The sequence below is a fragment of the Phodopus roborovskii genome, unplaced genomic scaffold, assembly GCF_943737965.1.
Source record: "Phodopus roborovskii unplaced genomic scaffold, PHOROB, whole genome shotgun sequence".
Taxonomy (NCBI): Eukaryota; Metazoa; Chordata; class Mammalia; order Rodentia; family Cricetidae; genus Phodopus; species Phodopus roborovskii.
In genome coordinates, this window is record NW_026126433.1 from 44606252 (window position 1) to 44626294 (window position 20043).

At 38.5% G+C, this 20043-nt stretch overlaps 1 protein-coding gene across 1 annotated transcript in view; it reads left to right on the forward strand.

Moving 5' to 3' along the window:
• Fmn2 (formin 2) overlaps positions 1 to 20043 on the forward strand; it is a 282857-nt gene that overhangs the window by 138116 nt on the left and 124698 nt on the right. The window contains exon 8 of the mRNA XM_051186365.1: positions 2490 to 2551. Within this exon, the coding sequence (XP_051042322.1) occupies positions 2490 to 2551 (62 nt within the window). The remainder of the gene's footprint in view (positions 1 to 2489; positions 2552 to 20043) is intronic.

The window sequence follows — 20043 nt, forward strand, 5'->3', positions numbered from 1 at the left end:
ATGGTTATTCAATTATACATAGCTAGATAGCTAGGTAATATATATATATATATATATATATATATATATATATATATATCAATTCTAGAGAAAGAAAAAGGGGAGAACAAAGATGGGAGGGACAAGAAAAGGGGCAAAAGAGAATGAGGGACTTTTATCATAAAGGAATGTTAGATTTTTTTCAAAGGCCTTTCTGCATCTCCTGAGACGTTTCTATTTATGGGGTGGACTATGCTTGTTGATTATATATGTCAAACCATTTCTGCATCTCTGGGATGAAGCCAACCATCATGATGGATTTTTGATGATTGAATTCATTTGCAAGTATTTCACTGACAATTTCTAAATGTATGTTCCTTAGAGATATTGGCCTATAACTTCCTTTGAGTTTTGTGTGGTTTTGGTATTGGGCTATTATTACTATTGTAAAAAGAAATTGGAAAGCCGCTGAATCTATATCACTGGATGTTATAATTCTATTTCAATTATTTGCTTCATTGACTTAACTTTGGGAGGTCATATCTGTTTAGACAGCCATTCACTTCTTTTAAGTTTTCAAGGTTGGTGGAATACAGAATTTTAAAATGTGACCTGATTCTCTGAATTTCCTGTCCTTTGTACTGTCTGTCCTTCCATCTGTGATTTTGTTAATTTGGGTTGCTGCTTCTCTTCTTCTTGTTCATTGGGTAAAAGACTTATTAATAGGTATAGAAAGTGATGAATATAGTAAAAAGGCAAATGTGTTCTGTGAGTTTTACTAGAATATGAATGACATCATTATGTTTTGAGGGTAAAACCTTATGCTAAATTTAATAATTTTTTTTTTTTGGAGTTTTCCCGCAAAACCTCTCACTATGTCATCGAGAAATATAAAAATTTGTAGGGTGATTACTCACTAATGAATTACAAAATTACTTAGGTTAGATTTACTTAGAAAATTCCATACATGAATTAGTTGGTTTTTAATTATTGCTCTGTGTTTTTTGTTACATATTGCCTCAGCAAGTAATATGAATTAATTTCTTAATTTTAGTAATTTGTGTGGTTTGGTATAATTTAATAATAAGGAGATTTGGCCGAAAATCTTACTCTTGGATTTATATAGGAACTCTAATTTTTAAATTAAGAAAGGGGATTACTATTAGAGTGGAAATATCATATTCTACTTGGTGCAACATTTGTTGGTGAATATGGGCTCTGTTCCCAGAGCTGTTATATTACCTTGGTTAGATTTCTCATCCATCCTTTGCTTCAGTTTCCACTTTTATTTCTTAATTCTTTCTTGGGACTTTTGCCAGTATCAACTAGTAAATGTGTACTTTAAGCTTTGAGAGGGAGAGACATAGTAAATTGCCTCAGTTATCAAAATAAATATATCAAAATTGTGATTATCCACACTGATTTTCCTCCTGGAAATCTTTAATCCCATGAGTGCTTCTGCAGTGGCTCCTGGCACAAATCCCTAGCGACAATTTTGCCTTGTTTCAATCTAAAAAGTCCATGGGAAACAGATTGCTTTTAATGAACTTACAATGAATCCACCCAATTCGGAATACAATACAACATTCAGCATACCCCCATCCACCCACCAGATCATTCAAGGAACACATTCCTGGGTAATGATGATCTATTCTATGTGTGATAGACTTAATATAAACAGCAAACAAACCCTTCAGCAGAGGTTTTGGGTAAGCTGGCATGCATGAACAGTTATTGGCATTAAACTAGAACACAGTGTTGTAAGGAATGATCTGCCTACCTTTCTAGTAGTATGCAGAAAAAAAAAAAAAAACAATCCTATTTAATTGAACAGTGAAAGACCAATTTATACCAATTTTCTTTAGCATTTGAGCAATCTTCAAATAGGATTTGTAATGTCTTAGGGTTACTATTGCTGTGGTAAAACACCATGACCAAAAAGTAAATTGGGGAGGGAAGGGTTACTTTGGCTTACACTTGTATACCATGGACCATTACTGAAGGAATTAAGAACAGGAACTCAAACAAGGCTGGAATCTGGAGGCTGGAGCTGATGCAGAGGCCATGGAGGGATGATGCTTACTGGCTTGTTTACAATAGCTTTCTCAACATACTTTCTTATAGAACCCAGGACCATCAGCCCAGGGGTGGGCCCTCCTGAATCAATCACTAATTAAGAAAATATCCTATAGGCTTCCCAACAGCCTGATCTTACGCATGCATTTTCTCAACTGCCTATACCACTACCCCCCAGAACTCAAAATTGTGTCAAGTTGACATAAAATTAGCTAACACATAGAACAAATGAAATATTTTAAAATTTGACACCTGAGCCTTTGAAATTCCCAGGACATGGTCTTTGGAGTGAGGCAGTTGTTCACACTGAAGATAAAGTTCATGTCCACTCCAACTTCTGGTCATGCACATTTTATCTGACATGGCCAAACATCATTTCACAGCCATCTTGTAGTAATTTACATTCTTTTCTTTGCCCCCCTTTTTTTTCACAGCTGTTGTGAACTTGGACAATTCTGTGGTTGACCTGGAGACCCTTCAAGCTCTCTATGAGAATGTGAGTAGAAGTAGTTCTTTTGTGTGATCTACTCAGTACATGTGTATGTTCACATGTGAGATGGCTGTTTTAATGTCCTCTGAAGAAACTCAGTCTACATGCAGTAGGGTTTTATGTGTTCATAATACTTTCTAGGAACATACTGAACAAATGTGTGGTCTCAAAGTTTTCAGTGCTGACTCAAAAGATGCTGCTTTTAAAGTTATTCATATTTCCTCTTCTGAAATAATAGCAGTGCTTGTGTGGGCATTGACTTCAGCCCTGCATTGCTGTCTGCACTTCACAGACTTAAAATACTTTCTCAGTTTTTAGCTTTTCAAAGTAAACTAATTTTAAAGTATGTTACAATACTTGATGCAGGAAAAAAAAATCTGTGCCTAGTGTCTTTTACAAAATGTTCTGCACAACTTTATAATTTTTACCTTTTATTAAGAACATAATTTATACATATTTGTGATATACAAAGTGGTATTATGGCTGATAAATGTGGAATAAGTCTTATTAATATCCATCAAGTCAAATACTTAGCTTTTATGGTAAGAACATGGGAACTTAATCAATTTGCACTTTTGTAACATAGGAGCATTTACCTATAGTGGTTTAAAAGAAAATGACCCCCATAAGGAATGGCACTATTAAGATCTGTGGCCTTGTTGGAGGAAATGTGTCCTGTAGGGTGTGGGCTTCAAGATCTCTATACTCAACATATGCCCAGTGTCACATTTCACTTCCTGTTTCCTATGGATCAAAATGTAGAACTCTCAGTTCCTTCTCTAACACTATGTCTGCTTGCATGCCACCATGTCCCATCATGGTGATAATAGACTAAACCTCTAAAAATATAAGCTGTCCAACTAAATATTTTCCTTTATAAGAGTTGCTGTGGTCATGTTGTATCTTTACAACAATAGAAACCCTAACCAAGACATTACTACACTTTGAAATGCATCTAAAATAAGCCCCCATTTCTCCATATTAATTGAGATATTGTATCCTTTGCTTATTCTGTCCTCTGTCCTCATTGTGCCCAGCTTCACTTCTGGTAACCACTACTTATGCTCTGTTTCTATAACTTTAAACATTTTAGCTTCTACATATAAGTATGAACATTTGGTGGTTTTTTAAAATATGTGATTTATTTCATTTAGCACAATGTTTTCAAACTCTATCTATATTGAATCAAATTTGTTTCCTTTTAAGTCTCAAAAATATTGATTTTTTTATGTGTGTTTGTGTATTTGTGTGTGTGTGTGTGTGTGTGTGTGTGTTACACTTTTATTCATTCATCTGCTAGATACAGCATGATGCTGTTAATTTGAACACTTTGAATAGTGATTCAGTGACCATGGGAAGGCAGATAGATACCTCCTGAACATACTGGTGTTAAATCTTTTGAACCAGTGTCTAGATGCAAGATTGCTAGATCATGTGGTGATTTTACATATAGATTTTGGGAAATAGCCATGAGCTTTACCATTATGGCAGTCCTAATTCATACCACCACACACAGAATTCGATATTCACACTTTCTTCTTTTTACATATTGCTATTCTGGGAGATGTGAAAAGCTGTCACAGTATGAATTCAGTTTATATTTCTCTGATGATTAGTGATGCTGAGCATATGACTGTTGGATAATTCTATGTCCTGAGAACTATTTCTTAATATCATTGGTCCATTTTTTCAACTGGATATTGTGTTTTGTTCTGTTCAGGTATTTGAGTTTCTTATGTTTTTGTAGGTTAGGTCTTCATTAGTTGTATATATTATTCAATGATATGTATCCCTGTTGGTTAATGTTAACAATAATCAGTCATAGTTTAGTGTGGTAACTTTATACTATTAATATTTTCTTTTCTATATAATCATTGCATATTCCCTATGTACTGGTTAAGACGACTATTAATTAGACCATCAAGGTTTGTGCTTGTGTGTACTTGATGTTATTTATTAGTATCTTTTATTTCCCCTTATAGAATTCTTTTTGAAAATTTTGTTTATGGTTTTGAATGTTGATTTCCAACTAAGGTACATTCTCTAGGGCTATTAAGATGTCTCAGTAGGTAAAACCTTATGTCCTGAGTTTGTTCCCTGAGCCATATATGATAGAAGGAGGAAGTGAGAAATGAATCTCCACACTGAACTTTAGTATACATTGGCACATGTGTACACACACAAATGTAATAAAATACAAATTTAAGTGAAAAAAAAAAAAAAAAGAATTGTTTTTGACAATCTCATTGGACCCAGGTTGAGCACTGATCCCTTTGTTGAGCTTAGGTTTGTCAGAATTTTAGTTGGGTTTTTATTTGCTTATTTGTTTTAAGTTGTTTGTAGCATGGTTTTGTTGTCTGAGATAAGGTGTCACTGTGTAGTCCTGACTGACCTTGATTCCCCAGAGATCCACCCACCTCTGCTTCTCAAATGAGTGCTAGGATTAAAGGAAAGTATTTATTTTATGCTTGCCTATTAACTCTCTGGGAGTGTGTGTGTGTGTGTGTGTGTGTGTGTGTGTGTGTGTGTGTGTGTGTGCACATCTCACTGCTTAAATGTGGAGGCCAGAGGACAATTTAACAGGATTAAGTCCCCTCCTTCTATCTTTTGAGTTCTGGGAATCAAACTCAGGTCATCATTCATGGCAGCAAATGCCTTTACCTGCTGAACCATCTCACCCTGTTGTATGTTTCTAATCTTTTACCAGTCTAAGATTTCTTTCCATGGCTTTGCTTTCTGTTTGGTTTTCTTTGTCTTTATTTTATTTTTTTTTTAGTTTTTCGTATTTTATATATTGATCACAGTTCCCTCTCTCCCCACCCTCCCATGCCCCCCCCCCCCGCCCCATCCCATTCCCTACCCACTCAACAGGGAGGGTGTGATGCCTTCCAAGAGGGATCAACAAAACCTGTCAAGTCATTTGGAGTAGGGACTAGGTCCTCCCTCCTGTTTCTGGGTAAAGAGAGTATCCCTCCATGGGGAATGTGCTCCCAAAGTCCTTTTGTGCATCCTGGTTCCACTGTCAGAGGTCCCTTAGACTGCCCAGGTCTTGTAACTGAGACCCACATTCAGGGGGTCTGGATAGGTCCCATGCTGGTTTCCTAGCTATTCATCTGGGCTCCATGAGCTCCCCCTTGTTCAGGTCACCTGTCTCTATGGGTTTCTGTAGCTTGGTCTTGACCCCTTTGCTCATCACCTCTCCTTCTCTGCAACTGAATTCCAGAAGTTTGGCTCAGTGTTTAGCTGCGGGTGTCTGTTTCTGTTTCCATCGTCTACTAGATGAGGGCTCTATGATGGCATATAAGTTATTTATCAATCTCATTATCAGGAAAGGGCATTTAAGGTAGCCTCTCCACTATTTCTCAGATTGTTAATTGGGGTCATCCTTGTAGGTCTCTGGACATTTCTATAATGTCAGCTTTCTCATCAAGCATATAATGGCTACCTCTATTAATGGAATCTCTTTTCTTGTTCTTGTATATTTGTTCACCGACCCAATCTTACTGGTCCCTCATGATCTCCTCTCCCCTTCTCTTTCTCCTAACTCCCTCTCCACTCACTGCCTCCCACCCCCCACTCCCAATATGCTCAGGAGTTCTTATCCCTTTCCTCTTCTGTGGGGTACCTTGTATGACTCTATTAGGGTCCTCCATATCCTAGCTTCTCTGGTGGTGTGAATTGCAGGATGGTGACCCTTTGCTCTATGTCTAAAATCCATATATGGGTGAGGACATACCATGTTTTTCTTTTTGTGACTGTGTTACCTCACTCAGGATGGTTTCTTCACGTTTTATCTGTTTGCCTGTGAATTTCAAGATTCTATTGCCCCCCCCCCCACACACACACACTTAGTAGTATTCCATTTTGTAAATGTACCACATCTTCTTTTGTTGAGGGGCATCTATGTTGCTTCCAGGTTCTTGCTATTACAAATAATGCTTCTATGAACATAGTTGAAGAGATGTTTTTGTTGTGAGGATGTGGATCATTTGGGTATATGCCTAAGAGGGGGATTGGCGGGTCCTGTGGTAGATTGATTCACATTTTTCCGAGGAACCTCCATACTGATCTCCAAAATGGCTGTACAAGTTTGCACTCCCTCCAGCAGTGGAGGAGTGTTCCCCTTTTCCCACATCGTTTCCAGTATAAACTGTCTTAGGTGTCAGTTGGGTGGCTTGGGCAGTCTATGGGACCACTGGCAGTGGAACTATTATTTATCCTAGTGTATGAATTGGCTTTTTGGAGCCCATTCCTTATGGAGGGACACTCTTTCAGCCTAGATACAGGGGGGAGGGCCTCAGCCCTGCCCCAAATGATGTGGCAAACTTTGATGATCTCCCCAGGGAAGCCTCGCCCTCTCTGAGGAGTGGATGGGGGATAGAATGGGGAGATGGTGGTGGGGAGAGGGAGGTCTGGAGGGAGAGGGAACTGGGATTGGTATGTAAAATAAGAGTGTTTTTAATTTAAATTTAAAAAAAATAATAATAAAAGATAACCCAATGGTCTAGACACTTTAAAAAGATAACCTAATAATCTGTTGAGAAATTTCTAATGCTTCGTAGTGAGACCCTTATCTCCATATTAGGGAAAGGAAAAAAATGTTAGGAGCTGGAACATATAAAAATGTTTACATTTTCAAGACATCTCCAAGGAGAGTTTGGTAGACAATATAGAGACAGTTCAAAGACAAATAAACGTGTCTATCTAATAAGCATTTGAAAAAGCTTATATTCTTAATAGTCAACAGGCAAAATAAAACAGAACATCAATGAAATAACTTTTCTTAAGCCTCCAACCATAAAGTATGATGGCTTTTCAAAACTAAGAGAAACAGCTGTAAAGTCAAAAGGAAGATATATATATATATATATATATATATATATATATATATATATATATATCACAGTTCAGCCCCCATGAAAACAATTTGGCACAATCTAGTTGAATTGAAGATGCACTGAACATGCAATCCAGGAATTCTACCCTTCATGCTCTATTCTCAGTAGACTGGCAACCACCAAACACATTTATAGGTTCAGCACATGGATCCACTCATATGTGTCTGCTATCTGAATGCAACTCCAAGACAAATTGACCTAGACCAGAAGAATTATGAGGTTTTTAAAATAAGTTTCAAGCCATTAAACTTTAGAACAATTTGTTTCACATGAGAAAAGCCACCCCCTCCTCATGCTTCCCTTTGCTGTATGTGAATCTAAATATAAAAACAGTGAACATAAAACCAAGATCATATTATCATTATGCAACTAGTATGGAATAATATTTTCCATATGATGCAATGTGTTTGTACTTGTTATTTTTTCTATGACTTGAGAAAACCAGAAAAACAAGTAGAAAGAGGAAAATATTTGCCTTGCCATTCCTGGAAAGTAGCTGAGGCTTTTGTGTACTATGTGCTTTCCCCCTTAACATGGTCTTTGGGGATGTGATATTTCATGTTCACAAAGAGAATTTGCTTTGCCATATTTATTGGAGAAGGGCTGGTTATGGGAGTTGACATGGCTGAGGTGCTCATGCTTGTAATGTCTCTCTCTCTTTTTTTTTTTTTTTGTAGCTTTGATATCTGCTACTCTTCTGTTTCCTCCTGTAGCAATTCCCTTGAACTGAACAATTGTAAAGGGGACTTTTCCACTGGTGAATGACCACAGCTTTTATCTGACAACATCTTAACTTCTTTTTCACTGTAGGGGGACAGTTTTGCTGTGTATAAGATTGATGGATGATTCTCATCTTTTAAATGGATCGTCTCCCTGCTTCCTAACCTCTCAGTTATATGACATGAAATGTGCCCATAATCTTACCAAGGGCCCTTGTATATTACATGTGCTTCTCTTTGATTAAAACATGTGGTGATATTTTGTTTGTGCTTTAACAAATAAAGCTTGTCTGATGATCAGAGTGTGAAGTTAAGCTACTAGTTAGCAATAGAGGCCAGGCAGTGGTGGCACACATTTTTAATCCCAGCACTTGGGAGGCAGATTCAGGAGATCTCTGTTGAGTTCAAGGTCACTCTGGGCTACACAAGGTTGATTCAGTCTGAAAGAAAAAACAGGCCCAGTAGGTAGTGGTTCACCTTTAGTCCTAGTATTTGGAAGTCACATGCCTTTAATCGCAGCACTAGGGAGGTGAAGATAGGAGTGATGTGGCTGGGCAGAAAGAGAAATATAAGGCAGGAGAAGACAGGAGCTTAGAGCATCCAGTCTGAGGTTTCCTAGAAACATGATCACCCATTTTAGTCTGAGGATTTGGTAAAGAACTAGTATCTGGCTGCTCTGCTTCTCTGATCTTTCAGCATTAACCACTATATCCGACTCTGGGTTTTTATTATTAAGATCAATTAGAATTCATGATAAATGATGTGTCTTGGTATGGGTCTCTTTTGTTTCAATTTATGCATGGCCAGTCATAGGAAAGCTTGGGGAGTGTTGATAATCAGTTTGCTTGGACATAGGATCAACATGACAAGAACTTCTGGGTGTGTAATTGGGATGGTTGTTCTTCTCTATTGGATTGCCTGAGGTGGGATGACCCACCCTGAATATGAGAAGTGCCACTCCATGGCCTAGGATCATGAATGTCATAAAAAGGAGAAAATGAGCTGAGCACCAACATTCATCACCCTCTGCTCCCTGACACAATTTGATGAGCCACCTCAAGCTTCTACTGTTATGACTTGCCCACCATGACAAACTGTATACTGAGCCAAAGTAAACATTTCCTTCCTTTTGTCCTTACTACAAGTAAATAAACAAATACACATAGTAACTGAAGATAGAGCACAACCTCTCAGGTTTTATAAATTTATGTATTGGAAAAAATATATATGAAAGAAAAAAGGGGCTTGAGAAAAAGTAGGCCTGTATTGAGTTTTCAGAATACTGAACCTGCCTATTGGTAAAGAAAAGAATAGACATGGGATTGGGCTTTTAAAGACGTTTGTTAGGCATGAGGATGTCACTTTAAAAAGGGGATAAAAAAAGGAAAAAGTCTCCCCATTGTTTAAAATGATTTTTCCAAGTGATCTGGAGATCTGGATCAATGTCCATGGTGTCCCTGAAGACAAACCAGCATCATCCTGTCCCTAGCAGAGCTTTCTGTCCTGTGCTAGAGTAAGGGGACATCAGACAAGCATGGTGCCTAGATTGTGAATAGGGGAGGAGAGAGTAGGTGGTCAGCCCAGAGTAGCTATGCCCTCTCTTGTCTCTCTGCAGATGCACTATTACTATTCTAATCTTACATGGAGTTGAACTTCTTGAATGTTTATATTCTCAGTGTTCATAAAATTTGGCAAATTTCAGCCATTAGTTTTTCAATTCCTCTCTCTTCTTTCTTCCTGGATTCAAGTTGAGTGTTCTGTCTCTTTGTGTCCCACCGTTTCCTGAGGTTCCCTTTGATTTTCTTAATTCTTTTTTCTTTCTTTCTTTTTTTTTTTCCTGTTTCTCAGAACTTTTACCCTCTGTTGTCCAAGTTTGTGGCTCTTTCTCCTGCCTATTCAAATTTATCTGTCTTTGAATAAGCCTAGTGAAACATTCCTCTCTGTTGTTATACCTTTCAACACCAGAATTTCATTTTCATCCCTTTTCCAGATTTTCTCTCTCTTTATTGATGCTGTCATTTTGGCTGCCTATTGTTTTTCTGGACATTTTCCATATCTTTCTTTGAGATGTTTAAAAATTCTCTTCATGCACACTATCTGAATACATCTCTCTTTGAATAGCCCAAGTTTCCTGTTTCTTGAAAATCTGTGATTATTTTTTATTTATAATCTGATAATGTGGGAATGGAATCAAGACCTGGGATTCACTTCTTTGTTGTTGCTATTCTTTACTTCAAATAGGGTGAGTTGTCCTCGGGCTAATAATCAGATTGTGGTGTGAATTTAAGCTTATTTCAGAGCTCAAAGTCTTATTCTGGGAATATATGATCACATTCTAACTCTAACACCATGTCTGTACTCGCTTTGACAAGCTAGCTCCCAAAAGAGAAGAAGAAGAAAAGGGGGGTATGGAAACAAACTATGTCCCTTTAAAATATTTGGGATTTCTTTCAGCCAGTCAGGGAGGTGATTCAACAACTGAGGTGCAATGATGGCTTCCCCTTTCTGTGCACCTGTATGATCAATAATAAGATGCTGTGATCAAACCAGAGTACTGATGTTAGGAGCACAGAGTCCCTTCCCCCCTCTTTCCTTCCTTCGTTCCTCCCTCCTTCTCTCCATTCCCCCTCCTTCCTTCCTCTCTCTTCTTTTCTTCCCCTCCCTCTCTCCCTCCCACCTTCCCTTTCCCCCTCCCTCCCTCTCCTTCCCCCCTTCTTTCTTTTTTAAGCACAAGTTCCTATAAACTATGTCAGTTTGATTTAGAAACATGTATCCAGCTGGGTGCCATAGCAGCCAGATGGGAGATGGGTAGCTTCTAATACAGATAAGTTAGATGACCCAACTTAAAGCCCAATTTCTTCCCTGTAAGACGCAAACTTGAAACAGACTCCAGAGTCACTAAGCAGATGTATCAAGAAGATTGTACTGTTACTAGTTTTGTCTAGGTGGGAAATCTGTTTTCTGATGCTTCATACTACGTTATATTTCTAGAACCCTCCCTTAAAATGTTGAGATTTCAAATTAAGTATTTAATTTAAATACATTTTAACACATCCCTCTTTACATCACCAAGTGTACTTCTAATTCGTGTCTCAAATTCATTATATATTATTTGAGCACCTGTATGCCATCTTGTGGTTGGCATCTGCTAGTTGTATTTTCCCCTAGAGTATATCTCATTTTCATGTGCTTTTGGTATATTGGATAATTGTATCTTAGACAATTCCTATGCATATGTTTCATTATTAACTGCACAAATAACAATGAAATGAAATCAGTACTCTTTCGGGTGTATACAATGTGCTTTTTTCTTTTCAGGAAAAAAAGGAATTTGATTTGTTTTAAAATACCTGTTTTCTAGGATTAATTTTCATCTACAGACTCAGTGAAACACTTATGTTTTTGTAGCCCTTATTGAAAACACACTGCATCATGAAGAAACAAAGGTAAAAACAAAACATGGAGGCTGAAGAAATGGCTTAGTGGATAAATGTATTTGCTGTATAAATATGAAGACCAGAACTTGTGTAAATGCAGGGTGGCCATGGCAAATGCCTGCAATTTCAGTGCTCAGAAGGCAGAGAAGCTGATTGCCAGAACAAAGAGCAAGCTGGCTAGCTCAATTAGTCATATCAGAGAACTTCTCGTTCAGTTGATAGAATCTGACTCAAAGGATAGGGTGGAGACAGATCATAGAAGACTCCTGCCATTGACCTTTGGTCTTCTCATGCATGATCACCCATCTGCATATGAATTTGCATGCACACATGTCTACACACTTGCATGGACACATGTGCCCAATCACATGTGGACAAGCATACAGCCATACACTGTACATTAAATGAACTATTCCATTTTTTTTTTTAAAATGAAACTACTCAGCCGTCAGTCTAACTAAATGAGTCTTCAAGTAGAGGACATCTTTAGCTGAATCCTTCAATGAGGTAACTAATCTAGTAAGGACAGTTGTATACTGTTTAAATAAATAATGTCACAATAGGACAATTGTAATAAATCTAGACTTGCAGAAATATGTTTTATAAAGCCTCATGGATATGCATATTATGAAGTTTTAGCATCATAATGTAGTCAGTGTGTGTCTCTGTGTGTATGTGTCCCTGTGTTCATTAGTGTGTGAAAGTCAGAAATTAATCTTGGAATAGGTTCTTCAATTGATTTTCAAACTACCAATAGAGGTTCCAACAAGAAACAAGCCAGGGAATAACAAAAACAGGAAAATTTATTATAATGAACAATTTTCATGTGATAGGAGAATACAAAATTAAAGCTCTCACCATAACTTGGCTAGAAAAGAACAAATTTTGAAGGGGATCCTTCAAAGCTGGTGAGCAGATCTCACTGGAGAAGGTGTGGCTATAGCCTATTAGTTTGTCTGGACCACTTCTAATAGGTAATCAGGAAACAAACTTTTGTGTGGTAGGTAGGTAGACTCATGGCATTCTTGCAACAGTCAACATTACAGTAGTTGTTAAGATGCCTGGAGTTTAGAGTGCATTTACAAAGTACAAGAAACAAACCTCAGGGGTCAAGTGGGCCATTGAAGGGTTAGTACCAGTGCAAATGATCAGAGAGCCAGCAGGCTCTACAAAATGTGTGCTGCTGGGCTAGTGTCAGGGTGCAGCCAACTGTGCTCTTCTACCTCTGTTGTTGCTTGGTACTGCAACAGGAGAAAAAAAGGCCAACAAGGGCTGCTTTTAGATGGGAAGATGAACCCTTCTTTTCTGAGCAGTAAGGGGCATAGATAACAGAAAAGATCCAGGTCTGTAGAAATATGGTCTTATCTGGCATGTAAGTCATATGTTATTTGTGACTCCATGTGACACCTTATTTCTATGAAGGATGTCTGGAGGACTTCACCATGCATATGCTTAGACTTGGTGTAGATTGTCTTTGGAAATCTTTTAAACTTTATTGTGTTGACTTATTTATAATAACTAATTTAAATAAAGCTGAGGAGGTCTCTCATTATGATCTCTGAATAGGCTTAATTTTGCCTTACAAATAAGAGCATTTGAAGGGGATTTGCAAGCTTATCTAGAAAAAAATGTTTTAATTCTATTTTTTACAAATATATGAGAGGTAATCTTTCATGGCATTCCACTACTTACCCTTGGGGACAAAATATACAGTTAATGTGAATGCCTTCTCATAAATATGCTTTCTTTTTGCCAGATGCTTAAATGCCAATGGAGTGTTTTAAAGTAGTTGTATTTGATCTCTCTGAAACAGATGGAAGTATTTGTTATACAAACCTTATTTAGAATGTAATCTCTCTCTCTCTCTCTCTCTCTCTCTCTCTCTCTCTCTCTCTCTCTCTGATTGCATATGCTTGGCAGTGAGCTTTCTCTTCTAGAAGTGAATGAATTTTGGGCCGTCTCCAAATCTAAACACACCCTAATTTAAAAAACCACAATCCTGAGGGTCTGATTCCTGTTTATCGAGGAATTAAGACTTCATGAAAACCACACAGTTACTATATGCAGTCCACCATAGTGAGGTTTAAAAACAAAAGTCTTCATAGTTTATTTAGGGTTATTGACTATCATTAAGTTCAAAGAGTCAAGTCCCTGCAGTATATAGTTAGTTAAATGTACATTTTGCTTCTGATTCTTAAAATATGCTCCTATTATGACATGGTAAGTTTATGGGGTGAGTGGAGATGGATTCTGGGGTAGGGAGGAGGACAGTTATTGAGGTGAATTCCTCACTTTTCTTTAGTGTATTGAATGATTAGCATTACCTCTAAATGCATCTGATACACCCATGCACAACTATGAGGTGAATTTTTTTAGCTTTTCATTTTATTTCATGTTGAAAAATGAATAAAAGAATCCCAAGTTGTTTGTAAAAAAGAGTATTAAAATGAAGCTAAACTTTGGAAGCCAATCCTATTAGAAGTTCAAATGAAGGAAAATGTGAGTAAAGCTAGGAAGGGGAAAAAAATCCAACACCCCTGTTTAATTAACCAGCTCTAATCCAATTTAAAGGAGGGGGAAAAACAGGTAGGCAGAAAGAATGAGAAGTCTAAATTTACACTTCTCAGGATTGTATTTCACAGGCATACTTTATAGTTTTAGTAATCTTCACTTAGGGTGGTACTTGACATACCAGCAAACTTTAATCTGGAGGAAGGCTGTAGTGTGTCACACGATATAGCATCCTGAAAAGCGTGTACCGTGTTGCATTCGTGAAAATGAATTGGATTAACCATCTGTGTTCCTCGAGCTTCCTAGAGGGATTTAATTGACTCATGCTGTAGGCAACATTTAGCCATCAGGTTCTTTAAACAAGCATGTATTGCCTTTCACACTGTAAATGTTTTAACGCTCCTCAACTCTTGTATTTCACTGTTCCGTTGGATTGGTTTGTGGCATCCTTGTAAAGCATGTTCACTTTTATCTACAAATATGTTGAAGGTGAATTTCAGAATTAAAAACAAAAAGTTGTTGACTTTAAGTCACTCAAAGATTGATTTCATAGGCTTAATAAAAAAAAAAAAGCCCTCCAGATCATAAAATCACTGTGCTTATTTTTGAATAACCAACTATGTTGCATGAATTCCTAGAAAATGAGCTAAGCTGATGAACATTGCTGCAGCAGTAACTGGAGAATGGTGTTGGTTGCTCAGACTTGCTTTTCTCCTTCTGTTACTGTTAGGTTGGAGTTGCATGGTTGGCTTCCCAGGGGTCCCTTTATTGAGAGCACTGAGCACCCTTCACGGTCTCTGTTCATTCATAGAGTCCCTTACTAATTCCTCTTTGCAAATATGGGTGCCTCTACTTCTCTTTCAAGGGTTCAAGCAGAGATGCTGGCTGGTTTGAGTTTTGGCTGTGTTAGTATGTTTGTTTTTAGTTCTATATAGTTCTGGCTGCTTTACCAGTTATCAGCTCTCCACCCTCCAACCATCTGGCTGCATGCTCTCAGTTCCTCCAGGTGGCTTTCAACTCTCATACTACAGCAGCAGTGAGCAGAGCTCTTTCTGACATTGTCCTCCTGATGAAAGGCCAGTGGACCTTTTGTTCCCCTCCAGTCCTGCTTTCCCAGGGACTGTTTCCTCGTGTCAGATGTCTAATGGGCTTTCACTGTTGTGTTCCTCCTTACTATTCACTACCAGCAGTTACCCACTTGTCCAGCCTGTGTACTCTTGATCATCCTCCTCCTCAACTCCAACCTTATGACAATTTTTTTCTCCCTTAGCATTATCTGTCCTTGACATGCAGTAAGTGCAACAAAACCAGTTGCCAAGTGGAGGCCTGTGAGCATTCATGGTATGTGTTTGACATACCAGCCTGAACAGATTCCTTTGGATGGATATTATTTGCTTTTGAATACCAGGCTTTGGAGCTCAGGAGGTGGCCCAGTCAGTAAGTACTTCCCATAGAAGCATTAGGACTTGAGTTTGCATTTGTAGCATCCATATCAAAAGCTGGTCTTAGCAGTGCATGGCCATTACCCTGGCCCTGGGGAGGTAGAAACAAGATAATCTCTGGAATTCACCTGCTCCAGCCATCCAGCCAGCCAACAGTCTAGCAGCATTAGCAAGCTATAGGCTCAGTGAGAAACTCTCTCTCAAAATATAAGGTGGAGAGCAATCAAGGAAGACATTCAATATCAACCTCTTGCCTTCACATGCATGTAACATATGTGAACAGTGGTATATGTACACACATATACTATATGTACAAATAAGCTTTCTATACTCATAATTTGAATACTAGTGTGACAGCAATCACATGGTCCACAGACTAATTTTAGAGCTTTTAAATTAATTCTTAATTTTATTATTTGAAGTATCAGATATATACATAACATGTATTAATCATATCCAAGCCAACACACTTTTCATGTTCACTTTTGCTCTCCTCATTTTGCTTTCCCTCTCTCTGTTTCTCTCTCTCTGTTTCTCTCTCTCTGTTCCCCCTTTCTTTCTCTCTCTCTCTCTCTCTCTCTCTCTCTCTCTCTCTCTCTCTCTCACACACACACACACACACACACACACACACACACACTCTGGGTCCAATGAGTGGTACTTGGGTGTTGTTCATCCATCAGAGTACAAGCAAACTACACACCCAAAGAAAAATTATTTGAACAGCCCTTGGCAGCCATGAATTGCCAATAGCCCTTTGGCTAGGGATGGGGCCTCATGTGTTGCATCTCCCATGCTGGGCTGTTGAGTCGCGTGATCTCCTGGAGGATTTATGCAGGAAACCTTGGCTTCTCTGAGTTCATGGTTGCAATAGTCTTGTCACATCCCAGAGGATCACATTTCACAGCACACATCACCACTTTCTGGCTCTTTCTACTCCTTCTTCCAAGACATTTCCTGAGCTTTGGGCAGGGAGGGATTGGCAGTACTTTGGCCAGTTACATTGACTAGTGCCCACTGCAAAAGAATGTTAATGGCAACATTAACTTATGGAGTGAATTCTTGACTCATCTGCTCTGAGTTGAAAGGCACCTTCTCAGATCCCTTTGGCTCTCTAGCAGGACCCAAGTGGGAAAGGGGCTGCTGGGAGCCATTGATCTCTATAGCCTCTATGTTTTGCATGATTCCTGTTTATGAGGAAGGTAATTTCCTAGGACCTGTGCATTCCACCCTGGACTGTCCTTGAGGGTCCTGTAGCTGTCTAGGGTATGTGACGAGCAGCACTTACCTCCAGCTTCCTGTGCTGATTCCTTGGAGTTTGCAAGGGCTCAGATTCTCAGTTTTGTTGCCCACTTTCCTACTGAGGCCCCCATCTGTCTTAATGACTTCATTCCCAGACACAGTCTATTGCAGAGGAATCTTTGTTTTCTTTTCCTGAGTTTCAGGTCAGATTTCCAAGCCACCATCTTACCTAGAAGTTGAGGGTTGTTTTGCACTTTAGAAAGCAGTCTATGGCTGCATTATCAGTGTCCCAGAAAGCAGAATCCAAAAGCATGGTGCAGAATCTGTCAGCCTAAGGGGAATGCACTTGAGCTCCTAGATTCTTGCCTCATATATCTCTTTCATTTCTTTGTTTTGTTTTCTGAGACAGGAACTCCTTTATACCCCTTGCTGTTCTAGAGCTTGTTATGTAGACTGGGCTGATCTCAAACTCCCAGAGATCTGTCTGCCTCTGCCTAGGTCTGTACCATCATACTTGCCTTATACTTTTTACCAGTGCTTACCTTACTTATTACATCGGAAGACCAGCATCTTCCTTGTATGTCAAGAAGGTCCATTTAGAAAATTCTTCTTGCCCCTGTGATGGGAGATGTCATTCTGTATATGTTTCTCATACTGGTTAATGAATAAAGCACTGTTGGCCAATAGGAAAGGAAGATAGGGACTAGGAGACAAGGAGGAAATAGGAAGTAGTAAGGAGAGTCAAGATGGAGAGTCTGGAGAAAGCAGAATTGCCGTTTCTCCTCTCTCGGATATCCACTCACCCAATCTTTGTGTATGAGGCTGGCCAGGTCTATAGAGTGAGTTCCAGGATAGTCAAGGCTACACACACAAAAAAACCCTGTCTTGAAAACCAAAACCAAAACCCAAATTACAAAGACCCTAGAGAAATTAACCACTTAAAGTTGGTTACCTCATTGCACATCTTGATGTTTGCTCTTGAGGTGTTATTATTTCCCCTTTCTTTGTTGGAGGCACCATCGTGTGAGCTTTGCAGTGATTCAGGGTATATGCCATTTACATTCAAGTGTCACTTTTCAATTCTACAAATCCAGTACAGAGCTTGCTTTTGCAACAATACTTAGAATCTCTCTCACCTATGCACATGCAAATGGGAATCTTAGGATATCTACAGGTAGTACAAACTAGAATTCATTTACTAATGTAAATGCTTAGATATGATTGGATTGAACCAGACTTTTAAGTCCCATCCCCCAACAAAAGAGAGTTTAAATCATAAAGGCTGTGGTGGTTGGAGGAGGGTAAATATGATATCCAACTACAGCTGTGAGCCCAGCTATCACTTGATTAGAAAGAAGCCTTGAGAGGAGTTAAGATGTATGACGTGAGAAAAGAAGTTTGGATGCTCTCTCTGGTAAGGTAAGACCACATGGAACACTTAGATCGATAGAAATGAGTTACTATTTAAGACAGAGCTAGCCAATAAGAAACGCTAGTAACTGGCCAACAGCTTTATAACTAATAGAGTCTCTGGGTGTTATTTTGGGACTGATGCGGCTCTGGGACCAGGCTGGTGGGAAAGTGATCATAACAGGGTAGGATGTATGTACTCTGCCTGGGCCTAAGTCCCATTCTTCTGAAAAATAATAGTCTAGTTGCTGACCTCTTTTTGGTCCATACTGACCAAAATTAAAAGATATTCAAAGTTTCCACTAACTTAGAGGGGAAAAAAGGGAGAAGAAAAAAAGAGAGACATCACTGTGATCATCTTCATTCCTTAGAGAAGTAGACAGAGATGTAGTCCTCAATAAATATGTCTGCAGTCCTTTAGTGCTGCCTTAATCCCAGCTTTGATCCTTACTTCTATTTCTTCTCGTGTTTGAGTTCTAAATGTAAACCTTGTTCAATAACACGGAATGCTTGTTTGTGTCTCTTTTTATTACACAGTCCTTTGGTCCCTTCATGACACTACCCCCTCACTGTGAACATGAATTTTACATCTTCGAGTGTGCTGGTGAATTGTTTATACGTTCTCGTCTCTCTACCAGCCATTGTTTTCATATAAGTTCTATTTCTCTGCGACCGTCTTCTTGCTTCTTGCTTTGACAGCATTAACAAACCTTTTAGCTCAGTGGGATGCAGAAAGTGTCTCTCATACATATACACTCAACCATTCAGCACTCTGAGGAGGAAAGACTCTCTGACACACACACTAAACATTGCCCAGTAATTTTCCATGACGACAGGCAAGCATTAATGAAATGGTACAGTTGGCTTGCAGATATAATAAATTTTTTTCAACCTGGTGCCATAAATGTCTGCTAGACCACCCTTACATTCTTTTATTCTGCTGATGTTAAATGGATGTACTTAAGATTGGAACATTGTGGTTTATGTAGAAAACTTCCAGGTTTGGCTTGAGTATGGTTATGTAAAGAAAGGGTTTTGTTTTATCCCTTTTTTCTTTCTTTCTTTCTTTCTTTCTTTCTTTCTTTCTTTCTTTCTTCCTCTCATTTTTGTAATGGTAACAGAATATATGGGAAGGAGTGCCAGCAGTGGAATACAGCTCTCTACACAGGCTAGGAAAATGTTCTTTCTCTGAATTATAACTTCTGATGGTTATTTTAAATACCTGCTATGAACCTTGCTTATCACGGAAACTAGATCCTGAGATGAAATTACATTACGCATGAACAGAAGAAACAGTGGATGGCTTTGACGTCTGATGCTTGATATGGTCATCAACTTTCCTTGCTTATTGCTCATGATTACAACAGCTGAAATTTAATTGGGCAATAAATTTATTAAAGGAGTAAATAATTAGCTCTCTTAATCAGATGTAGAGCTGCTAGTACATTTTTCTTCACTGGACTTACTTAGGAAGTTGAGTGGTTCCAGATGGCATCTCATGTATATTCATTTCTGATTTTGTCTTCTGTCATGTTTACACCATAGAGTTAAATGTTCAAAATTTGGAGGTTCCTCCCAAGTATTCAAACCATTAGATGTATAACTTTCAGTTTCTGTAGCACATTATAGCCACTTTCAAATGCACATTAGCCCTTGAAATTTCAAAAATATTAAGTGGTTTTATGTATTCCAAGAACAAGATCTGAAAGCAGTAATGTGAAGATCTGTAGGATTTTTATTGGTTACTTTTCTATTGCTTTGATAAAATACTTGACAAAAGTTGCTTAAGAAGGAGTTCATTCGGGTTTGAAGGCACAGTCCATCATGGTTGGGAAGACT